This window comes from Haliotis rubra, unplaced genomic scaffold (genome assembly GCF_003918875.1).
Source record: "Haliotis rubra isolate DU_JTF1 unplaced genomic scaffold, ASM391887v1 Scf555, whole genome shotgun sequence".
NCBI classification, from domain to species: Eukaryota; Metazoa; Mollusca; class Gastropoda; order Lepetellida; family Haliotidae; genus Haliotis; species Haliotis rubra.
This window is the reverse complement of record NW_025767252.1, coordinates 121635-146093: the sequence shown is the minus strand read 5'-3', so window position 1 is coordinate 146093 and position 24459 is coordinate 121635. Positions and strand designations below refer to the sequence as shown.

The 24459-nt window shown below is 43.3% G+C and overlaps 2 protein-coding genes across 4 annotated transcripts in view; one reads left to right on the top strand and one right to left on the bottom strand.

Annotated features, from left to right (window-relative positions):
- Positions 1 to 19241, top strand: part of LOC124253837 (carboxypeptidase B-like) — a 38136-nt gene extending 18895 nt beyond the window's left edge. For all 3 annotated transcript variants that reach the window (XM_046687687.1, XM_046687685.1, XM_046687686.1), the window contains exons 3-12: positions 3498 to 3567; positions 6984 to 7111; positions 7647 to 7746; positions 8064 to 8168; positions 8717 to 8824; positions 9833 to 9928; positions 13990 to 14095; positions 15644 to 15849; positions 16374 to 16446; positions 18886 to 19241. In XM_046687687.1, coding sequence (XP_046543643.1) covers positions 3498 to 3567; positions 6984 to 7111; positions 7647 to 7746; positions 8064 to 8168; positions 8717 to 8824; positions 9833 to 9928; positions 13990 to 14095; positions 15644 to 15849; positions 16374 to 16446; positions 18886 to 19214 — 1321 coding nt within the window. In that variant the 3' untranslated portion in view covers positions 19215 to 19241. The remainder of the gene's footprint in view (positions 1 to 3497; positions 3568 to 6983; positions 7112 to 7646; positions 7747 to 8063; positions 8169 to 8716; positions 8825 to 9832; positions 9929 to 13989; positions 14096 to 15643; positions 15850 to 16373; positions 16447 to 18885) is intronic.
- A 906-nt stretch (positions 19242 to 20147) lies between these two features.
- LOC124253820 (FMRFamide receptor-like) lies at positions 20148 to 22206 on the bottom strand. Its single transcript, XM_046687665.1, has one exon. It carries the CDS (start codon positions 22204 to 22206, stop codon positions 21208 to 21210), a length of 999 nt encoding a protein of 332 aa, XP_046543621.1. The 3' UTR covers positions 20148 to 21207.
- Between the last annotated feature and the right edge of the window lie 2253 nt (positions 22207 to 24459).

Here is a 24459-nt window from a genome sequence, read left to right as displayed (position 1 = left end):
GTCCACATTCATCTTTGACAATTCAAGGCCTTAAACTGTGTGTATCCATATAATATGGATTGCAAACAATTGGTCCGTACATCGAAAACTGTCGCACGCGATGTTGTTGGTGTTTGTCGAACTGGTTTCAGTCACAAGGGACATAACTCTATTGGGATCGGACGGTAGAGGGCGCGAGAGTCTATTTAATGCAACGTTACATTAATTCATTCGAACGTTTTCATTTAATATTGTAATGTAAATGAGTATATTTTTAGAAATTATTACATGGTAGCTATCCTGAGGGCTGTATCAGGGAAATGCATCATTTATTTTTAGAGAAGTGTGGTGTGAAATAGTGCCTTTAAGTTGGGGGAAAACCCCAAGGTGGTGCGGGTCTCCAAACCTGGAAACATACTCATAGATGTCTAACACGGCCAGGGAACGCTACTATGTACAGCAAATTGTTGTAACGACCAAATGTCGGCAGTTCAATTTTCATTAGACCGAATCTGGGAACGACGGATCCTGGCACACCCAAGGCACATAACTCTGTGTGCACTGCGAATTATGACGGCTCTGTCATCTAGCGCGTATTAAAACAAATCCCTTCATTCTAAGCACATTCAGCTCCATCAGAAGCTGGCTGACAAATATACCAGGTATCCTTCAAAAAGTAATTACAGTGTTAAGGGCCACTGGTAAATGTCGATACGTGTAGAGAAAATGTGTAGCAAGGAGAGGCGTTGAGTGGGTTTGTGTATAATTGTCCATCAGACCTTTGATCACATGATTTGCATTTCAAAGAGATCCAGTGTATATAAAAAAAACTCATTTAGAACGTCTTTGTTGCAGAAATGTCGTAGGTCCTCAGGCCCATTATAAAAATCTTTGTGGATAGTAGATTTGCCGAAATAGCATGCAATTGTTTATATCACATGACTTACTGTATGTGCAGTATAGAATATCTGATGTAAAACGGTGTTTTGTCAAATAGTAGGAGAATTCAGTTAACAGGGTCCATGGTATTCACCGCGTACAAAACAATCATTCCACCTGATAATCTCCAAGTTTTACATTTCTAATCTACTTATCTGTAAAGTACAGAAAGGTAATGAAACAGATTCAAACGTTCAAGTATACACATGGAAGAAAGTATTGCATCATCCCATATTTTCCTTAGCATCAATAGCTTGACACCAAACTTGTCGTACTGGAGAAACCAAGTTCTATAGATCTGTACAACTTCTACAAAGTCTATCAAAGGATCTTGTCGTAGTGGAGAAACCAAGTTCTATAGATCTTTACAACTTCTAAAAAGCCTATCAAAGGATCTTGTCGTACTGCTTTGTTGTCTGGGGTTCAACGTCTGTCAGGTCGTCTTGCTCTATACCCGGCCAATGTGATTTCGAAACATTCTGTTGGGAAAACGACGACGTGGAAGACACACTTTTAACACGGAGAAGTCTTGCGTCGGCCTGAACGCTGACGGTCCTTGACGTCATTAGTGTGCTGATGTTTTCCTGATGACAACCAACATCTCTCGCGATAGCCGTCAATGATCATGACATGCCAGCATTACCCATACTACGACGTGCCCCTTGTCATTGGTTGGTTGGTTGATTAACGCCGCTCTCAGCAATATTCCAGCTTCATGGCGGCGGTCTGTATAAAATAACCGAGTCTGGACCAGACAATCAAGTGTTCAACATCATGAGCATCGGTCTACAGAATTGGGAACCGATGACATGTGTCAACCAAGTCAGCGAGCCTGACCATCCGATCCCGTTAGATGCCATTTTTTTCCAAGTTATCGAACTGAAGAATTGTTTCCTTAAAATCGATATTATTTTTAATGATGGCTTCCATGTAATGATGTTCTCCTTTGATTATAGCACATAGATATCTGAAATCAATGTTTGGTGCGCACGAAGGGTAAAACAATATCATACAAGCATAATTATGTTATGAATATAAATGGCTATACAGGGGTTACAAATCACAGGTGTTGCGCTACTTTTTCCATGCGTATATTTAATTGCATGTCTGCCATTTGTGATAACAATATCGGGTGTTATCTGAGAAGGTGGAATGTGGTTCATCTTAACACCTAGGTTATTAATTTTAAACATTTAGATATTCATGGAATGATTATCGTTGAATCGAACGGTGCCGTTTCTGTCGAATAGTTCCTAATAAACGTATTCCAGATTACCAGCGAGGTGAAATGTGGCAAGGTTATTGCACGTGAAAACTCGTCAACGTGTGTGTCCTCACAAGCCCTTGACTACTAGCTGACGTTTTACATGTCCACCACTCTCAGACATATATCCACCCACTGTTATATTCTATTAATGAAAGGCACGGTAACAATTAATACCACCCTCTAACGTCCCTGTGCATGACATCTCCGGGTACGGAACCACTGACCTTCCGCTCTCCGGCCAAGTCCTCTGTACACTAGAATCACTGTGACGGAGTCGTGGCAATTGTATAGGTGCTGACGTTCATAACTAGAGCGTCGGAAAGGATAACGTTTCGCTTTAATGAGGTTCCATTGTATGTCTTATTCGTATAAATGAGGTTTTATTACAATTATTGTTCGCATTAATCCGGTTTCACTGTATGAGTTATTTGTGTTCAGACTTTTATACTCACAGCAAGTTGAGGAGAAATAGGAAGCATGTTCAAGCGAAAACATTGTTTATGGCCCATTTGAATGAGTATGACGTTTGACCGACGAGTTTTGACTATTGACTCGGGTATATTTACCCATAGATATTGACCTCGGGTCAAATAGAAAAGTACATGTTTACATGATACTACGTAACACGTTGTAAAAGTAATCCCTAGTTGGATATAAGCCCCGGGTTAGATGGGAGATGGTAAAACACGACAGAGCTTCACCTTCTTTTGGACTTCATCTGTGACGTCATAATTGATGTCGTGTGTCACAGAGCGGCTGTAAACAAATTAGAGAATAGCCAATGGGGTCAATTACGGATTATCTGTTCCATGTGAGGTATTGGTTTTAACTTCCGAGCAACGGAAAACTGTCACTAATACGCCAATCAGCGTGAAGTAAGAATTACCCTGCTCATTAACTACTATTGGGAACATTTTCCGTGCCCTATGGGAAATTTTATAAAAAAGACACACGTTGAGTGTTCAGATTATTAATGATAAAACTCAAGAAGCAATTGCGAGACCGTCATTACATGTTAACCTGGAGTTGTCATAACTGAGTATGTTGTCAGGATCCTGCTGCAGGAAGTCATGTGATCCAACCACGTGCCTGCGGGCGTCGATGGGGGTGGGGTTGGGGTGGGTGGGGTGTGGACAGCCTTTGTTGATTGCGTGTCTTCCTATCCAGACTGGTTTCTTTGTTGATTAGCAAGGCCAGCTTTACGCCTCTGGTCCTAACCGTAGACGGGAACCCGGTCGCGCCCTATCCTCACACATTAAGATGTTAGTGATGTGAGATGTACATTGAGATGCAATATTGTTTTCTTCTTCAGCTACAAACTGGTGAAGGTGGATGCACCATCGCAAGAACAGCTTAACAATATAGTGACAGGTCGAGACTGGGTAAATACTAAATAGAATATGTTCATACAACACCTTCCTTTGTTCATACAACACATTCCTGTGTTCATACAACACCTTCCTATGTTCATACAACACCTTCCTATGTTCATACAACACATTCCTATATTCATACAACACATTCCTATGTTCATACATCACATTCCTTTGTTCTTACAAAACATTCCTATGTTCATACAACACATTCCTATGTTCATACAACACATTCCTATGTTCATACAACACTTTCCTATGTTCATACAACACATTCCTATATTCATACATCGCATTCCTATGTTCATACAACACATTCCTATGTTCATACAGTACCTTCCTATGTTCATACACCTTCCTATGTTCATACAACACCTTCCTATGTTCATACAACACATTCCTATGTTCATACATCACCTACCTATGTTCATACAACACATTCCTTTGTTCATACAACACATTCCTATGTTCATACAACACATTCCTATGTTCATACAACACCTTCCTATGTTCATACAGCACCTTCCTATGTTCATACAACACATTCCTTGTTCATACAACACCTTCCTTTGTTCATACAACACATTCCTATGTTCATACAACACATTCCTTGTTCATACAACACCTTCCTTTGTTCATACAACACATTCCTTTGTTCATACATCACATTCCTTGTTCATACAACGCCTTCCTTTGTTCATACAACACATTCCTTTGTTCATACATCACATTCCTATATTCATACATCACCTTCCTATGTTCATACAACACATTCTTTTGTTCATACAACACATTCCTATGTTCATACATCACCTACCTATGTTCATACAACACATTCCTTTGTTCATACAACACATTCCTATGTTCATACGACACATTCCTATGTTCATACAACACATTCCTATGTTCATACAACACCTTCCTATATTCATACATCGCATTCCTATGTTCATACAACACATTCCTATGTTCATACAACACATTCCTATGTTCATACAGCACCTTCCTATGTTCATACAACACATTCCTATGTTCATACAACACCTTCCTATGTTCATACAACACCTTCCTATGTTCATACAACACATTCCTATGTTCATACAACACATTCCTTTGTTTACCTATGTTCATACAACACATTCCTATGTTCATACATCACCATTCCTATGTTCATACAACACATTCCTATGTTCATACAACACATTCCTATGTTCATATTCCTATGTTCATACACACATTCCTATGTTCATACACACATTCCTATGTTCATCCTTCCCTATGTTCATACAACACATTCCTATGTTCATACAACACCTTCCTATGTTCATACAACACCTATGTTTACAACACCTTCCTATGTTCATACAACACATTCCTATGTTCATACAACACATTCCTATGTTCATACAACACCTTCCTATGTTCATACAACACCTTCCTATGTTCATACACACACATTCCTATGTTCATACAAACATTCCTTCCTATGTTCATACATCACCTTTCCTATGTTCATACAACACATTCCTATGTTCATACAACACTTCCTATGTTCATACAACACATTCCTATGTTCATACAACACATTCCCTATGTTCATATACAACACATTCCTTTGTTCATACAACACATTCCTATGTTCATACAACACATTCCTATGTTCATACAACACATTCCTATGTTCATACAACACCTTCCTATGTTCATACAACACCTTCCTATGTTCATACAACACCTTCCTTTGTTCATACAACACATTCCTTTGTTCATACAACACATTCCTTTGTTCATACAACACATTCCTTTGTTCATACAACACATTCCTTTGTTCATACAACACATTCCTTTGTTCATACAACACATTCCTATGTTCATACAACACATTCCTTTGTTCATACAACACATTCCTATGTTCATACATCACCTTCCTATGTTCATACAACACATTCCTATGTTCATACAACATATTCCTTGTTCATACAACACCTTCCTTTGTTCATACAACACATTCCTTTGTTCATACATCACATTCCTATGTTCATACATCACCTTCCTATGTTCATACAACACATTCCTTTGTTCATACAACACATTCCTATGTTCATACAACACATTCCTTTGTTCATACATCACCTTCCTATGTTCATACAACACATTCCTTTGTTCATACAACACATTCCTTTGTTCATACATCACCTTCCTATGTTCATACAACACCTTCCTATGTTCATACAACACATTCCTATGTTCATACAACACATTCCTTTGTTCATACAACACATTCCTATGTTCATACACACATCACATGTTCATACAACCATTCCTTTGTTCATACAACACATTCCTTTGTTCATACATCACATTCCTATGTTCATACATCACATTCCTTTGTTCATACAACACATTCCTTTGTTCATACAACACATTCCTATGTTCATACAACACATTCCTTTGTTCATACAACACATTCCTTTGTTCATACAACACATTCCTATGTTCATACAACACATTCCTATGTTCATACAACACATTCCTTTGTTCATACAACACACCTTCCTATGTTCATACAACACATTCCTTTGTTCATACAACACATTCCTTTGTTCATACAACACATTCCTATGTTCATACAACACATTCCTTTGTTCATACAACACCTTCCTATGTTCATACAACACCTTCCTATGTTCATACAACACCTTCCTATGTTCATACAACACATTCCTATGTTCATACAACACATTCCTTTGTTCATACAACACATTCCTATGTTCATACAACACATTCCTTTGTTCATACAACACATTCCTTTGTTCATACAACACCTTCCTATGTTCATACAACACCTTCCTATGTTCATACAACACATTCCTTTGTTCATACAACACATTCCTTTGTTCATACAACACATTCCTATGTTCATACATCACCTTCCTATGTTCATACAACACATTCCTTTGTTCATACATCACCTTCCTATGTTCATACATCACATTCCTTTGTTCATACAACACATTCCTTTGTTCATACAACACATTCCTATGTTCATACAACACATTCCTTTGTTCATACAACACATTCCTTTGTTCATACAACACCTTCCTATGTTCATACATCACCTTCCTATGTTCATACAACACCTTCCTATGTTCATACATCACCTTCCTATGTTCATACAACTCCTTCCTATGTTCATACGACACATTCCTATGTTCATACAACACCATCATTTGTAAACGACGTCGCACACTCCCTCACTTACCCATTAAGATGCTCAGTGGTTCAACTCACTCACCAAATACTTGCCTGTCGGAAACTGTTAGCTGGATGTTCAGTAACGGACGTGTTAATACCCGCGATTAAATACAGACAATATGAATTTACAGAGTTTCGCACGTATATCGAGATCATCCTCGTTGTTCCAGGTGGATGTGTTCGGCAGCGAGGGGACGAGTCTGACCGCGATGGTGCCGCCCCAGCTGCTGGGAGAACTCATCCAGGTTGTCAAGAGTCAAGGAGGGAAACTCACTGTCATACACGAAGATATGGAAAAGTAAGTACAACCCCAGTTCGGTTAATCATTGACACAGAGTCTACGTTCGAAGCAGCTATCAGCCGCAACACCTGGTCCTAGATTTTCGAAGCTCCCTTAGCGCTAAGATAGTCGTAAGTTAATGTTAATATATGGCACTTACGACTATCTTAGCGCTAAGAGAGCTTCGAAAACCTAGACACAGATGTCTGTGTCTTGCTTAGCAAACATTCTGTAATTCATTGAACTAAACTGTCAGTGCAATGTTCTGCTTGTTGCATTGTTACAGAATGTTACACTGTGTTACAGACCAACATTGGTTGCATTGTTACAGTATGTCACACTGTGTTACAGACCAACATTGGTTGCATTGTTACAGTATGCTACACTGTGTTACAGATTTACATTGGTTGCATTGTTACAGTATGTCAGACTGTTACAGAGTAACAATGGTACCCAGTGGCTGCAGTGTTCTGCTTGTTGCATTGTTACAGTATGTTATACTGTGTTACAGACTAACATTGTTGCATTGTCACAGTATGTTACACTGTTACAGAGTAGCCGAGGAGGAGTACCGAGAGAGGATGAGGCACAGACAGAGGCGAGCCACCACTTCAAAAGAAGATGACCTTCTCGACTTCCTTGATCTGAGCAGGGTAGAGCAACTTTCTACATCTTAGTAGTACACATGGTATCTGGCAGAACGTGAATCACATCAGAATCATAGATTACAACTACTCTTTTAGACACCACGTCTCGTAAACAAGTTCTTGCCAATATAAAGATGGAAAGATGGAAAGAGTGTTCGCTCGTTGTGCAGAATATATGGTTCGAATCCCATCATGAGTGCATGTTTATTTTGTATCACCCAACCCTGAAGCTTCTTACATATGTCTAAACGTGGTTCGGAACCGTTCTCACTCACTCACTCATTAAAATACTTTCTTAATAATGAACTTGATTACCATTCCAGCAATATGCCTTCCAAAACAAAATATTAACTGGGTCAAGCAGAGCTCATTTGGTCAAGGAACGGATCGGGCGGTCATCAGAAAACAGAGACATCAACTTGATCAGGGTACGTCTCCTTGTTTTCATAATTTAAATTTAATTTTTACTCACTCATTCCTTGTTTTAATCACTTCTTCAAGCGACACAATGCTCTTCTGTATTACATGCCGGCCACCCGGTTGATCTGGACGATAGTTCACGAATGACGCTTCGTGTTTATGCAGAAATATCGCTTTAACTGAATTATGTAATGGTTTGGAAGGTGGGAACGCAGATTAACGGGGTCCAGGTTTTGATGAGGTTTACGTGTATGCTGCTCAGAACGGAGAGAACCTCCAAAACACAAGGTAGTCATTTTACGATCGCTTCCTTGTCTCATAGTGTTGACAGGGTACTATAACAATAGACCTGGTTAAGTCAACACAAAGTCTCGACCTGTATACAATTATAATCGGAGTTAATCTAGGATTCGAACTAAGACTCACATACGTCTCCACGGTGAACAGTGCCGCGGCTGAACCAACTGGGCCACCCAAGCTAGCTTCTTCTTACACTTGTGTAATTACTCTGGTTTAGTTGATCATGTGACGTTGTTACATGTTCTTTTCCTCCCAGATTTCGGCGGATGCATCTCAGCAAAAGAAGAGAACTATTTTCATTGACGCTGGTATTCATGCGCGGGAGTGGATAGCACCGGCCACAGCGAACTACATCCTGTACCAGGTAACGTCCCCGTGGGGGGTCCGGCTTAGCACCAGTCCCCAGCAACTTATTCTGGTCGTTAGGGGTGACAAGGTGGATCAGGTGTTTTACAAGGTGGTCTAGTTGATTGTGTGTCATCGTACTCAGGCGGTGTGAATTGTAGCTCACTTTATCGATCACGGGATTTACTTCACAGTCGTTTGAAATCAGTGCATGTGTTATTTTTATGTAGATATAATAAGATTTTATGGTGGAAACCTCGGTATCCCCTTTCTATGGAACTTCAGCAGGCTTGATCTACACCGATGTATAACTGTGTTACTATGACAACCATAGTAATAGCTGATAGCACCCTTGTCGCCTCTCATCCTAGCAAGATTTTAACTTTAAAACGGAAAACTGTTTTCCAGTCTCTCTTACTTGCCGGGGTTATCTTACCTAGATATCTGTGAACATCCGGGTTAGAATTGGTCTTCAGCAACCCATACTTACCGTAAGAGGCGACTACCAGGATCGGGTTGTCAGGCTTGTATACAAATCACTTGATTGTCTGGCCCAGACTTGACTATCAACAGACTGCCAGAGATTCTTACGTGGGTTTAGACACATTATAAGAGTGCTTCACATCATAGGAGCGCCAGCTGTTGCGCATTAATGATCTCCACGCATACCTTCATGGGCATGTCAACTTTACGCTAACCAAAGCATTATCAATGTGTGCATGTGTGTGTCTGCATGGTGTGTTTTCCGTCCTTCATCACCTTCCCGCTCAGAATCGTTGTATCCAGTCATTCGCCCGTTTGAATGAGTATCCGTCCACCATGGAAAATATATATAATTCTTGTAATAAATACCCACGCTGCATTTTGTAGTAATGATAGTTGAAGGAGGGAAGTAGCTGGGCATATGGCTTTTTGTTAGGTTTGAAGCAGACCTTTTGTTTCTGTACCTGGCTTCAAGGGTATCGACACCAGCAACCACTCACCTGAAGCTGTGTAATAATACTCATATAATATTGTTTGGTTTCAGTTGGCGTACAACGACTCGTCAGCAAGTTTACTCAGGGACTTTAACTGGGAGATTGTTCCTGTCCTCAACCCAGACGGATATGGGTATTCACACACGGTGAGTTAAACACTCCCTCTGTGGTAGAGTCACACACAGGGTAACACACGGTGAGTTAAACACGCCCTCTACAGTGAGCAGTTAAACACGGTAGTTAAACACTCCCTCTGTGGTAGAGTCACACACAGTGAGTTAAACACGCCCTCTGTGGTAGAGTCACACACGGTGAGTTAAACACTCCCTCTGTGGTAGGGTCACACACGGTGAGTTAAACACTCCCTCTGTGTGGAAGGGTCACATGGTGAGTTAAACACTCCCTCTGTGGTAGGGTCACACACAGTGAGTTAAACACTCCCTCTGTGGTAGGGTCACACACAGTGAGTTAAACACGCCCTCTGTGGTAGGGTCGCACACGGTGGGTTAAACACTCCCTCTGTGGTAGGGTCACACACGGTGAGTTAAACACTCTCTGTGGTAGGGTCACACACAGTGAGTTAAACACGCCCTCTGTGGTAGAGTCACACACGGTGAGTTAAACACTCCCTCTGTGGTAGGGTCACACACGGTGAGTTAAACACTCCCTCTGTGGTAGGGTCACACACGGTGAGTTAAACACTCCCTCTGTGGTAGGGTCACACACGGTGAGTTAAACCCGCCCTCTGTGGTAGGGTCACACACGGTGAGTTAAACCCGCCCTCTGTGGTAGGGTCACACACGGTGAGTTAAACCCGCCCTTTGTGGTAGAGTCACACACGGTGAGCTGAACCCGCCCTCTGTGGTAGGGTCACACACGGTGAGTTAAACAAGTCCTCTGTGGTAGAGTCACACACGGTGAGTTAAACATTCCCTCTGTGGTAGGGTCACACACGGTGAGTTAAACACTCCCTCTGTGGTTATTGAACTGAGTACACCCCCTGCTATAGGGTCACCCACGATGAGTTGAGCACACCCACTTCAACTGGGTAACACACGGGGAAATGACCACACCCTCTATGCTTGCGTCACACACTCTACCAAACCTCCTTGTCAGTCCCCATAGTGATATTATGAGTCCTAGTGTCCAACGAATCTCACAGCTATGGCTGACTTTCAGCAAATGGAACATTCGTCTAAGCGTTACAGACACCCCCCCCACCCCTTAAATTGAAAATATATTGACGAGGCTGATGCGGTTTCTTCCTTCTCGGTGGATTGTTGTTGATATATTGACGAGGCTGATGCGGTTTCTTCCTTCTCCGTGGATTGTTGTTGATATAGTGACGTGGCTGATGCGGTTTCTTCCTTCTCGGTGGATTGTTGTTGATATATTGACGAGGCTGATGCGGTTTCTTCCTTCTCCGTGGATTGTTGTTGATATATTGACGTGGCTGATGCGGTTTCTTGCTTCTCCGTGGATTGTTGTTGATATAGTAACGTGGCTGATGCGGTTTCTTCCTTCTCGGTGGATTGTTGTTGATATATTGACGAGGCTGATGCGGTTTCTTCCTTCTCCGTGGATTGTTGTTGATATAGTAACGTGGCTGATGCGGTTTCTTCCTTCTCCGTGGATTGTTGTTGATATAGTAACGTGGCTGATGCGGTTTCTTCCTTCTCCGTGGATTGTTGTTGATATATTGACGAGGCTGATGCGGTTTCTTCCTTCTCCGTCGATTGTTGTTGATATAGTAACGTGGCTGATGCGGTTTCTTCCTTCTCGGTGGATTGTTGTTGATATAGTAACGTGGCTGATGCGGTTTCTTCCTTCTCCGTGGATTGTTGTTGATATAGTAACGTGGCTGATGCGGTTTCTTCCTTCTCCGTGGATAGTTGTTGATATATTGACGTGGCTGATGCGGTTTCTTGCTTCTCCGTGGATTGTTGTTGATATAGTAACGTGGCTGATGCGGTTTCTTCCTTCTCGGTGGATTGTTGTTGATATGTTGACGTGGCTGATGCGGTTTCTTCCTTCTCCGTGGATTGTTGTTGATATATTGACGTGGCTGATGCGGTTTCTTCCTTCTCCGTGGATTGTTGTTGATATATTGACGAGGCTGATGCGGTTTCTTCCTTCTCCGTGGATTGTTGTTGATATATTGACGAGGCTGATGCGGTTTCTTCCTTCTCCGTGGATTGTTGTTGATAAATTGACGAGGCTGATGCGGTTTCTTCCTTCTCGGTGGTTTCTTCCTTCCACTCAGTGAGTTGTTGTTGATATATTGACGAGGCTGATGCGGTTTCTTCCTTCTCCGTGGATTGTTGTTGATATAGTAACGTGGCTGATGCGGTTTCTTCCTTCTCGGTGGATTGTTGTTGATATGTTGACGTGGCTGATGCGGTTTCTTCCTTCTCCGTGGATTGTTGTTGATATATTGACGTGGCTGATGCGGTTTCTTCCTTCTCCGTGGATTGTTGTTGATATATTGACGAGGAGGCTGATGCGGTTTCTTCCTTCTCCGTGGATTGTTGTTGATATATTGACGAGGCTGATGCGGTTTCTTCCGTCTCCGTGGATTGTTGTTGATAAATTGACGAGGCTGATGCGGTTTCTTCCTTCTCGGTGGATTGTTGTTGATATATTGACGAGGCTGATGCGGTTTCTTCCTTCTCCGTGGATTGTTGTTTATATAGTAACGTGGCTGATGCGGTTTCTTCCTTCTCGGTGGATAGTTGTTGATATATTGACGAGGCTGATGCGGTTTCTTCCTTCTCCGTGGATTGTTGTTGATATATTGACGAGGCTGATGCGGTTTCTTCCGTCTCCGTGGATTGTTGTTGATATATTGACGAGGCTGATGCGGTTTCTTCCTTCTCGGTGGATTGTTGTTGATATATTGACGAGGCTGATGCGGTTTCTTCCTTCTCCGTGGATTGTTGTTGATATATTGACGAGGCTGATGCGGTTTCTTCCGTCTCCGTGGATTGTTGTTGATAAATTGACGAGGCTGATGCGGTTTCTTCCTTCTCGGTGGATTGTTGTTGATATATTGACGAGGCTGATGCGGTTTCTTCCTTCTCCGTGGATTGTTGTTGATATAGTAACGTGGCTGATGCGGTTTCTTCCTTCTCCGTGGGTTGTTGTTGATATAGTAACGTGGCTGATGCGGTTTCTTCCTTCTCGGTGGATTGTTGTTGATATATTGACGAGGCTGATGCGGTTTCTTCCTTCTCCGTGGATTGTTGTTGATATATTGACGAGGCTGATGCGGTTTCTTCCTTCTCGGTGGATTGTCGTTGATATATTGACGTGGCTGATGCGGTTTCTTCCTTCTCCGTGGATTGTTGTTGATATAGTAACGTGGCTGATGCGGTTTCTTCCTTCTCCGTGGATTGTTGTTGATATGTTGACGTGGCTGATGCGGTTTCTTCCTTCTCGGTGGATTGTTGTTGATATGTTGACGTGGCTGATGCGGTTTCTTCCTTCTCCGTGGATTGTTGTTGATATATTGACGTGGCTGATGCGGTTTCTTCCTTCTCCGTGGATTGTTGTTGATATATTGACGTGGCTGATGCGGTTTCTTCCTTCTCCGTAGATTGTTGTTGATATATTGACGTGGCTGATGCGGTTTCTTCCTTCTCCGTGGATAGTTGTTGATATATTGACGTGGCTGATACGGTTTCTTCCTTCTCCGTGGATTGTTGTTGATATAGTAACGTGGCTGATGCGGTTTCTTCCTTCTCGGTGGATAGTTGTTGATATAGTAACGTGGCTGATGCGGTTTCTTCCTTCTCGGTGGATTGTTGTTGATATAGTAACGTGGCTGATGCGGTTTCTTCCTTCTCGGTGGATAGTTGTTGATATAGTAACGTGGCTGATGCGGTTTCTTCCTTCTCCGTGGATTGTTGTTGATATATTGACGTGGCTGATGCGGTTTCTTCCTTCTCCGTTGATAGTTGTTGATATATTGACGTGGCTGATGCGGTTTCTTCCTTCTCGGTGGATTGTGGTTCATACTATCAGTCACAGGATTGTCTGGTCGAGATGGAATTGTTCACAGGTTGCGTCGTGTAGTTGAATATCACTTTGTGGGGCGTTAAACAACAAACATGGCTGACTGATGACACTGTAAATGGCCAGCGAGATTTAATACAGGATTCTCTGTTGAATAATGCCACTGTATATACCTTGTACATTTCTATTTTAGTCCACCCAGACCAGGTACTGGAGGAAAAACCGTCAAGCAAACGCAGGCAGCCAATGTATAGGCACTGACCTCAACAGGAACTTCGGCTACCCTGAACATATGCCAGGTGAGTACACGTCTGTCTTCATCTACTCAGGTAGCATGTATTCTGAAGAAGGCGACTGTGCTCCACGGTCTGTTGAACAAGTGCCAAGTGTATGTTTGTTGTAACCGTCATCGTTTCCGCCTAAATATTGCACTGTTGTGTTAGAATGACTTAAACCAAACCTGCAGGGGCTGCCAATTTGCTTGAAATCAATGCCCCTTTAAGGTGATGAGTCAGTTTTTACGTGTTTTTTGTTTTTTTTGTTTGATGGGGCTTTGAGTTCATGGCGACAAGTGATCCCGATGTGCTGTGTGTACCCTAGATAACTGAACACATGTTCAGAAGTGTACGGTACAGGCTCAGACGGACGACCATCATATAAATATAATGCTCTGAGTCAGTTCATGGTAAGCTTTAGGACCATGGTACACATATGGTTCAGATCTGTGGGACATATATGGTTCAATTCTGTGGGACATATATGGTTCAGACCCATGGTACATATATGGTTCAGATCCATGGTGCATATGTGGTTGAGGTCTGTGGGACATATATGGTTCAGATCTGTGGGACATATATGGTTCAGATCCATGGTACATATATGGTTCAGATCTGTTGGACATATATGGTTCAGATCTGTGGTACATATATGGTTCAGATCCATGGTACATATATGGTTCAGATCTGTGGGACATATATGGTTCAGATCTGTGGTACATATATGGTTCAGATCCATGGTGCATATATGGTTCAGATCTGTGGGACATATATGGTTCAGATCCATGGTACATATATGGTTCAGATCCATGGTACATATATGGTTCAGATCCTATGGGACATATATGGTTCAGATCCATGGTACATATATGGTTCAGATCCATGGGACATATATGGTTCAGATCTATGGTACATATATGGTTCAGATCCATGGTACATATATGGTTCAGATCTGTGGTACATATATGGTTCAGATCCATGGTACATATATGGTTCAGATCCATGGGTACATATATATATGGTTCAGACCCATGGTACATATATGGTTCAGATCCATGTTCAGACATATATGGTTCAGATCCATGGTACATATATGGTTCAGATCCATGGTACATATATGGCTCAGATCTGTGGTACATATATGTTCAGATCCATGGTACATATGTGGTTCAGGTCTGTGGGACATATATGGTTCAGATCTGTGGTACATATATAGTTCAGATCCATGGTACATATATGGTTCAGATCATTGGTACATATGTGGTTCAGATCCATGATACGACACGGACGCATCAGACATTCTCGCCTGTTTGTTATTTAGGACTGATCTTGTGATGTGGTGTATGAGTTGAAACAAGCAGCAGCCCAAGCAGTGAACTGACAAATATTTATATCAATCAGGGCCGAAGACTGAACGAATTCCCGCGCAGCTATCACTTTGCACCACATCACGTGATGTTGTACTCATCGAAGTCAACACACTGATACGTGTGTACACAAGAACGGATTTCTCCGGGAGAGCGAGCATCGCTTGATCAGTTCCAATCACAGTGTGTACTCTTTGTGTTACAGGCGCCGGTGGCAGCTTCAACCCCTGCAGCGACATCTACTCTGGTCCTACCAAGTTCAGTGCCCCCGAGTCAACAGTTCTGAAGGACTACCTTGACACGCACAACGACACCATCGTGGCCTACCTCAGCCTCCACTCCTTCGGCCGCTACATCCTCTACCCCTGGGGTTACAGTCGCGACGTGACGCCACCTGATGCGACCGAGCTGGTAGGTGTGGTTCATGTGGGGATCACTGTCTTCAATTTCGTAACCTGCCGCGCTTAATACATCATTCAGGAACCCGCTGGTTGTTTTGTTCGAATTGATTTAATTTTTAACCTTGATCTATGTACACATTTCACCCGAGTTTTACGACGACCTCCCCCGTTGTCTTGACGTCACCCTCCTTCCACCCCCTGGAAGACAGGCCCTGATATAACGGGAACACTGGTCCAATCTGTTATGCCAAACTCACACTCACTCACTCACCGCCATTATTACATATAATGTCTGTTACTACACTAGACCACGGCGTCACCGTGTCCTTTATGTCTGTTTCGGATGTTTCCTGATGTGCGATCTGGAGGCGTGTGTGGATGTTACAGGATGTGACCTGTGACGATCTGGGAGATGGGTAGTGTAGGTCCTATTGCTATTTCCACACAAATAGGGCGGTGGGGTAACCTAGTGGTTAAAGCGTTCTCTCGTCACCATACCCATTCACTCACTCACTCTCTCTCTCGTGTTTTCAGGAGCGAGTGGCTCAGGCCGCAAACAGCGCCATGAGTCCTGACTACACCACAGGAAGCTCCGCAAAAGCACTCTGTGAGTAGCCCATGTCTTTCTCCACATTTCCCATCAATGAGCCATGGTGTACAGACAGGATTGTATGAGTTATGTGTGTGGTTAGGCCCGGGATTGTATGAGTTATGTGTGTGGTTAGGCCCGGGATTGTATGAGTTACGTGTGTGGTTAGGCCTGGGATTGTATGAGTTATGTGTGTGGTTAGGCCCGGGATTGTATGAGTTATGTGTGTGGTTAGGCCCGGGATTGTATGAGTTATGTGTGTGGTTAGGCCGGGATTGTATGAGTTATGTGTGTGGTTAGGCCCGGGATTGTATGAGTTATGTGTGTGGTTAGGCCCGGGCTGTATGAGTTATGTGTGTGGTTAGGCCCGGGCTGTATGAGTTATGTGTGTGGTTAGGCCCGGGCTGTATGAGTTATGTGTGTGGTTAGGCCCGGGCTGTATGAGTTATGTGTGTGGTTAGGCCCGGGCTGTATGAGTTATATGTGTGGTTAGGCCAGGATTGTATTAGTATATGTGTGTGGTTAGGCCCGGGCTGTATGAGTTATGTGTGTGGTTAGGCCCGGGCTGTATGAGTTATGTGTGTGGTTAGGCCCGGGCTGTATGAGTTATGTGTGTGGTTAGGCCCGGGCTGTATGAGTTATGTGTGTGGTTAGGCCCGGGCTGTATGAGTTATGTGTGTGGTTAGGCCCGGGCTGTATGAGTTATGTGTGTGGTTAGGCCCGGGCGTGACTGGTTGGGAGAACAGGAAGCATCTAACTTGCCCTTGCTATTTTAAAGTCAAGGAATTAGGAAGCGGATGGGTGATCACCTGATTCATGTAAACCTCCCGAATTAAGAAGGTTAAGATCACCGATGAGATTAGCAAGTAATATTCTCGATTCTATTAAGACAAATACTGTGGACATATTCACCAACAACGCTGTTTTGACGTTTCGACGGCAGTGACGCCACCACCTCCATCATTCCTATCTCTAAGGTACGGGTTAGAATTGGAATTCAGCAACCCATATTTGTCGTATTAGGCAACTATTGTGATCGGGGGATCAGGCTCGCTGACTTGATTAACACATGTTACTGTATTCCTGTAGATCGATACACACGATGTCAATCACAGGATTTTCTGGTCCAGATTTGATTATTTACAAACCGCCGTCATTTAGCTGGAATATTGCTGGGCGTTATACAACACACTAACAAATCCTATGGAATATTGCTGGGCGTTATACAACACACTAACAAATCCTATGGAATATTGCTGGGCGTTATACAACACACTAACAAATCCTATGGAATATTGCTCGGCGTTATACAACACATTAACAAATCCTATGGAATATTGCTCGGCGTTATACAACACACTAACAAATCCTATGGAATATTGCTGGGCCTTATACAACACACTAACAAATCCTATGGAATATTGCTGGGCGTTATACAACACACTAACAAATCCTATGGAATATTGCTGGGCGTTATACAACACACTAACAAATCCTATGGAATATTGCTGGGCGTTATACAACACACTAACAAATCCTATGGAATATTGCTGGGCGTTATACAACACACTAACAAATCCTATGGAATATTGCTGGGCGTTATACAACACACTAACAAATCCTATGGAATATTGGCGTTATACAACACACTAACAAATCCTATGGAATATTGCTGGGCGTTATACAACACGCTAACAAATCCTATGGAATATTGCTGGGCGTTATACAACACGCTAACAAATCCTATGGAATATTGCTGGGCGTTATACAACACGCTAACAAATCCTATGGAATATTGCTGGGCGTTATACAACACACTAACAAATCCTATGGAATATTGCTGGGCGTTATACAACACACTAACAAATCCTATGGAATATTGCTGGGCGTTATACAACACACTAACAAATCCTATGGAATATTGCTGGGCGTTATACAACACACTAACAAATCCTATGGAATATTGCTGGGCGTTATACAACACACTAACAAATCCTATGGAATATTGCTGGGCGTTATACAACACACTAACAAATCCTATGGAATATTGCTGGGCGTTATACAACACACTAACAAATCCTATGGAATATTGCTGGGCGTTATACAACACACTAACAAATCCTATGGAATATTGCTGGGCGTTATACAACTAACTAACAAATCCTATGGAATATTGCTGGGCGTTATACAACACACTAACAAATCCTATGGAATATTGCTGGGCGTTATACAACACACTAACAAATCCTATCTCCAATGCTGCACAGAAAGTATGTCGCTCATGAGAGTACTTTCATTGGATGGTCAGTGTCATGTGATATAATCGGGCTCTGAAAGTAGCCACAGTACCGAATGCATCCCTCGTGTTTCGTGTTTTTATCACACAAGTTTGGAGACACTAGACCAAGGTCAATCAGGATGGTGACGACAAGGTTAATAAGCATTGTCTCCTTCCAGACGTGGCGGCCGGGGGTTCAGACGACTACGCTAAGGGCGGCTCTAAGATCGACTTCAGCTACACCATAGAGCTGCCTCCAGGGATGGGCAGCAGATACAACTTCGCCCCACCCAAATCTACCATCACCAACTTTGCCAGCGAGGCGTGGGACGGGATCAAGGCAATGGCCAAGGAACTGGCCAAAGTAACCACGATCGCGGCGACGCCAACAACGAGGAAGACCACAACGACAACTACGACGACAACACAGAAGCCTATCCCTGACCAATCTCCATATCACTGGCTATATCAGTGGCTGAAAGACCAGGGTGTTATTTTGGGGAAATAAAAAGTCTGTTGCTAGGTAGATGTGCCAGAGATGGGTCTGTCTTTTCTTTAACTTGATTTGAATTTCTTCCCTTCTAGAAAAATATCGAATGCTCCACCTGTATGGATGTGTCAGGCAGCTAGGCGAGATGAGGTAGAATGGGGCTTTGAGCACCGTGTATGCACGTTTACTAGCTAATGTCGGTGTTATTGCGGTTCTCCACTGCCATACCACAGCTTAATATGGATACCTCACTCAGACGCAGCAGAGAGTCTTCGTGCCGACCAGTGCTTGCTTTGTCCCCGTAATTAAGTATCACAGTTTAGCGTCGTTTGGTATGCTGCGACCCAGGATCGAACCACCGACTCTCGGTACTCGGGGCAGACGCTTTGCCCACTACACTACGGAGCCGGTTTCGTCTACTGGTTAGGTAAGGCAGTATCTGACAGCCGGGAGAAAATTCAGGCTGTTCTCGAAGTACGACACATATACAACCAAGTAGCGCATTTGTTGTTTTACAAGCAGTGGGAATGATGGGTCAGTGTCGTCCCGGAATCCCATGGTTTCCAAAAGAAACGCTTTCTACCATCAGTGTTCATTCATTTGACTACACATGAAGCAACAGTTAAACTCAACTTTCAGTGGTACTTCAGTTACATCATGGCGTGTCAAGTAGATGTGGGAAGACGACATGAACTGATCAGGTCTTAGGCGTTTACCACTCTGCTGAAGAATCACGTGTGCTAACACGGTGCCGACAAGCCGTGAAACACCATCTGGGATTCCATCCTGCTGTCAAATGTTTCCGTCAAGATCAAGGGACGCAACTCCTCACAGCGAATATTGAGCTTCAGACGACTGAGCACCCGCGTCACTGTTTTGCACTTAAATACGCTGTACATTGATCAGCAGTCCAGCTGATGTACCGAGTATGGCATCTAACATGAATCAAGGTTCATATTATTGTCTTTACTTCACGACATTACATGAATGTGCGTTTGACTAAACACAATAGTCCATGGGCTGATATGGTGACCCTAACACAGACACACCGCAGTATATTTTGAAGGGATATCTATCCCGCCGTGATCCCCCAAAGGGAAAGGTGTTTTGGAGAAATTAGTTATTTCTTAAAATTTCACAAAATACATCCAAATAACTGCTCTCTATCAGGTACAATATATCTATTAATTAGTTAGAGGCACAGGAAGACTATAACTTTGAAAACTGCATTGCCTTCTAAGCGGGAGTCACGGCGCGTCACCCATATCAGCTCATGGACACTACCTTTGACTCTCTATAGTGTTGTCTACGCGTTTCTACGTGTTCTTTACATTGGGACTTATTAAGTCAATTTAGCCAGTACAGGGCTTGGGCAACTTCAGACAAGTGTTAGTTTGCCACGTGTTATACTTAGGGTTACACTTTCTCAATAATGTACAGATTTAAGTACTTTTAGTAGGCACCTATTAGCCTTTTGCCTAATGCCAACACACAAAATCTAAATGGTATCGAGTATTCATAGCTGCCTGACTCTGAGAGTGTGGGTTCGAATCCCGGATGGTACCCAACCCAACAAAAGTACTTTACTGAGAAAGTGTAATCCCATATATGACACTTGTTACATTCGACCACTTTGTAAATGCCATCGTGTATTTATAGCTTTCATTTCACTATAAAGTAGTTCTCTTTCAAATGGCCCCTCATAGGTTCTAGATATTAGTTTGTATTGACAAATAAATAGTGACACCTTCCACCCGAACACACTATACTGACTCGATGTACATACAGATTTAAATAAGATTATGTTGTTATATGATGATAGTCTATATCACACATCAGATGTTCTTTAACGTCTTTTGTTCTTTAACGTACACCTCACAGCCCATGTGATGTCCACATCAACTCTCTTCAAACAGCATCCATCCATGTTGCACTACAACTACAGCACTGTATCCAGTCCTGTATGTTTCAGTTCAATTCGGGGAATTCCTTTCCCCGGCGAAATAGCAAGTCAGTTCTGATTAACATTGATTCTTCTCTTCCCACACATACATGGACAGAAGAGCTTGAAGAAGACTCTCCTGAACCTACGTCCCAGCAGACAATAGAAAATAAAGTCTGTAGCTGAATTAAGACACAGCATCGTGTCGCTGACGGCAAACAGGTACACCTTGTGAGGGGTGGAAAACATGTCCAGGTCGGCTAGTAACAGAATATGGTATGTGAGAGGGATGACGCAACACACAAAGAAGCAGGTAGTGATGCCGAGGACGATGATGGTCAGTCCATCTTCCTTGTCGGTTGGAGAGACGGACGGACGAGCGTCGTGACGGGAACTGATGGCTCTGGTGACCCTGGCGCTGATACGGAGGTGGACGATGAGTTTGATGTTGATGACGATGATGATGGTGTAGGGGAGGATGTAGAACACCACCATCGTCAGGTACACCTCGTACACTCGGGAGTACAGGTAGTCCTGGGATGTGTCGGACTGGGTCAGGGTGCCGTTTTCCACCCAGTCTGTTGACGACAGTTGGTGGAAGACCAGACATCGGGGGATGTTGAACCCAAGCGAGAAGATAAAGACGCCGATTGCTACCCTCCTGGCGTTGTTCATCGTCCAGATGGACCTCGCCCTTAGCGGCGTCACGACAACGATGAACCGCTCAACGGTGACGGCAACGATGGAGTAGACGGATCCCATCTGTGAGATGTAGCGGAATGGGTAGAACAGGGTGACCGTGATGAACAGATGGTCCTCCTCGTACTCCGGGAGGCCGGCAATGATGACGACAGCGCCGGTGAGGAGGAAGAGGGTGTCGTACACGACGAGGGAGATGAGGAGGATTGATGTAGCGGACCAGATTGACTTGTGAGTGAGAACCCGGATTGATACGATGTTGGCGATGATGCCGAAGCATGCGAGAGCAATCCTGACGACGCCGAGAATGAAGAAGGGGAGTAAGGAATAGGACATCATCTCGTCGTCCACGTTGTCAACAGATGCCATGGCTCTACGTACAGACCGTGCCCAGTTCTCCCTCCTGACTTAAATTTGTTTTGTTCCTTAGCACGTTAACGCATAACAGTGTCAATAGATGTGGCTAGCGTGACTCGCTGCCATACTTAACACGTCCAACAAAGCATCGGTGAAGGTAATTACTAAGGCCATTCTTCTCTTTAACAATGATGAGCATTCATCTGGCTTTCTGACTCCACATCTCACACAAGTACAGTTACGTTCCAATCTCTGCCACCGGCCACTCAATATGCTCCACTGAGGGGCACAGGCAATCTGCAAAACAAGCAAACCTAATTACAATATAAAACCGTATTTTCAAACCGGAACCAAATTTCTGAACAAATTTTCGAAAAAGCTGAATAGGATGGAATCTCTGTTTATGGTCTTACGTTTATGTCAATTAAGTTCACTAAATCGATTTTCTTGGTACAGTCGCATCATTGTCGTGGCGCTAGCGACCAGAGTAACTGATGTTGAAGAGCTAAGCATGTATGCAATAGTCAGTAAGCTAGTGAGTGAATAGTGCGTGACGCCGCAGCAGTAATGGAGCAGGTATTCACGGTGTCTGTTTCTAGCTATTTCTCAGACATCTAAGGAAACCTGCGGCATACTAAACTGTACTATCAACTGATTTGATAGGATTTCAGCTATCGATCAACATACGTTTGTACATGCTACACATGAAACACTGGAAATCGTCATTTAACAATGTGATGTGTTCCACACAAATGCAACATACATACTATGCACACGCACACACACGCACACTCACACACACCATACAGAACAACACACACACTTTAAAGTCGTCTCAGGCATAGCTCCATGTTGTCCATCGAGTGGTCAAGTATTACACATAGATAGCTTGCTATTTAATGACATATTTATACTTGGTTAAGAGACGAAAACACTCTATTGTCCCGGGACCGGGATGGAATAGGATCTGAGAGGAGTTTTGATAAGTGTCAAGGCGCCGAGGCTGTCTTGAAATGATGCCACGAGTCCAGCTAACTAACGTGATCCGCCTGGAAGTCATTGTTTCAATGTGACGTCATCGAGCTAGGTGTCTATATTCCGATATGGAAGGATCATCTGGTTAAAAGAAACCAGAAACCACGAAACACTCCCAGCTCATCTGTGCATTCCGTCCGAATTTGGGGACCGTTGGAAGCCCACTTGGTAACCAACCCCACAGTCAAATCATTGTTCACGTGGTAGAATTGTTTGCCACGAACTAATGCTGAACCTCGTGACTAATGTGTTATCGGACATTGGTATGAAAGAGATAAAACACTATTACTGTTTGCTAAAAGCAACACTCCTTAGGAAATATGTTTTAATAATTTTCGTTTCCCAAGAACATCGTGATTTTAAATTAGTTTATGTTTTCTTTCAAACACGCTGCACCAAGTTACGCTGGTATTTTATTCCCGGGACGCCAGTGTTTAACGGCTGGTATATCATGACAACGTGACTTCCGTTTAGGTACACAACGTTTCTCAGATACATGGACATACCTGTTGTTCAGTCTACCAGTCTCGCAACACGGTGCACGATACACCTACTTGCACGTGCTACTGGGAGCTTATTGCCCTGTGCCATCATTTTGACTGCTGTTAAGACAACCAGAAGAAGATGTCTGTACAGCGCCACACAGCGGACGAGTGTTCTATCACCTGTACAATCACTGACGTTTGAAGTGTAAGGTGACCGTAATGTTTTATGAGATGGTGCTGCAAGAGATTTTGCTGGTTCCACCTGAGCTCAGCGGCCATACATGAGTCTCGCACCCAACGATCTGAGCTCAGCGGCCATACATGAGTCTCGCACCCACCGATCTGAGCTCAGCGGCCATACATGAGTCTCGCACCCACCGATCTGAGCTCAGCGGCTGTAGACTCGCACCCACCGATCTGAGCTCAGCGGCCATACTGTAGTCTCGCACCCACCGATCTGAGCTCAGCGGCGTAGTCTCGCACCCACCGATCTGAGCTCAGCGGCCATCTGTACTCGCACCCACCGATCTGAGCTCAGCGGCCATACTGAGTCTTGCACCCACCGATCTGAGCTCAGCTGTAGCACCCAGATCTCTCGTCATACTGTAGTCTCGCACCCACCGATCCGGCTGACAGATGATTAGACTGATTTTTTAACCTTCTACAAGTAAAATCTAAGACCGTTGTTTAATATCTTAATAAAAAAAACTTAAATGAGCTTAGAGTATCTCGTCATACCTGAATT

Excerpts from the sequence above, each read along its gene's own strand:
- LOC124253820 (XM_046687665.1), bottom strand. The coding sequence starts at position 22,206 with ATGGCATCTGTTGACAACGTGGACGACGAGATGATGTCCTATTCCTTA.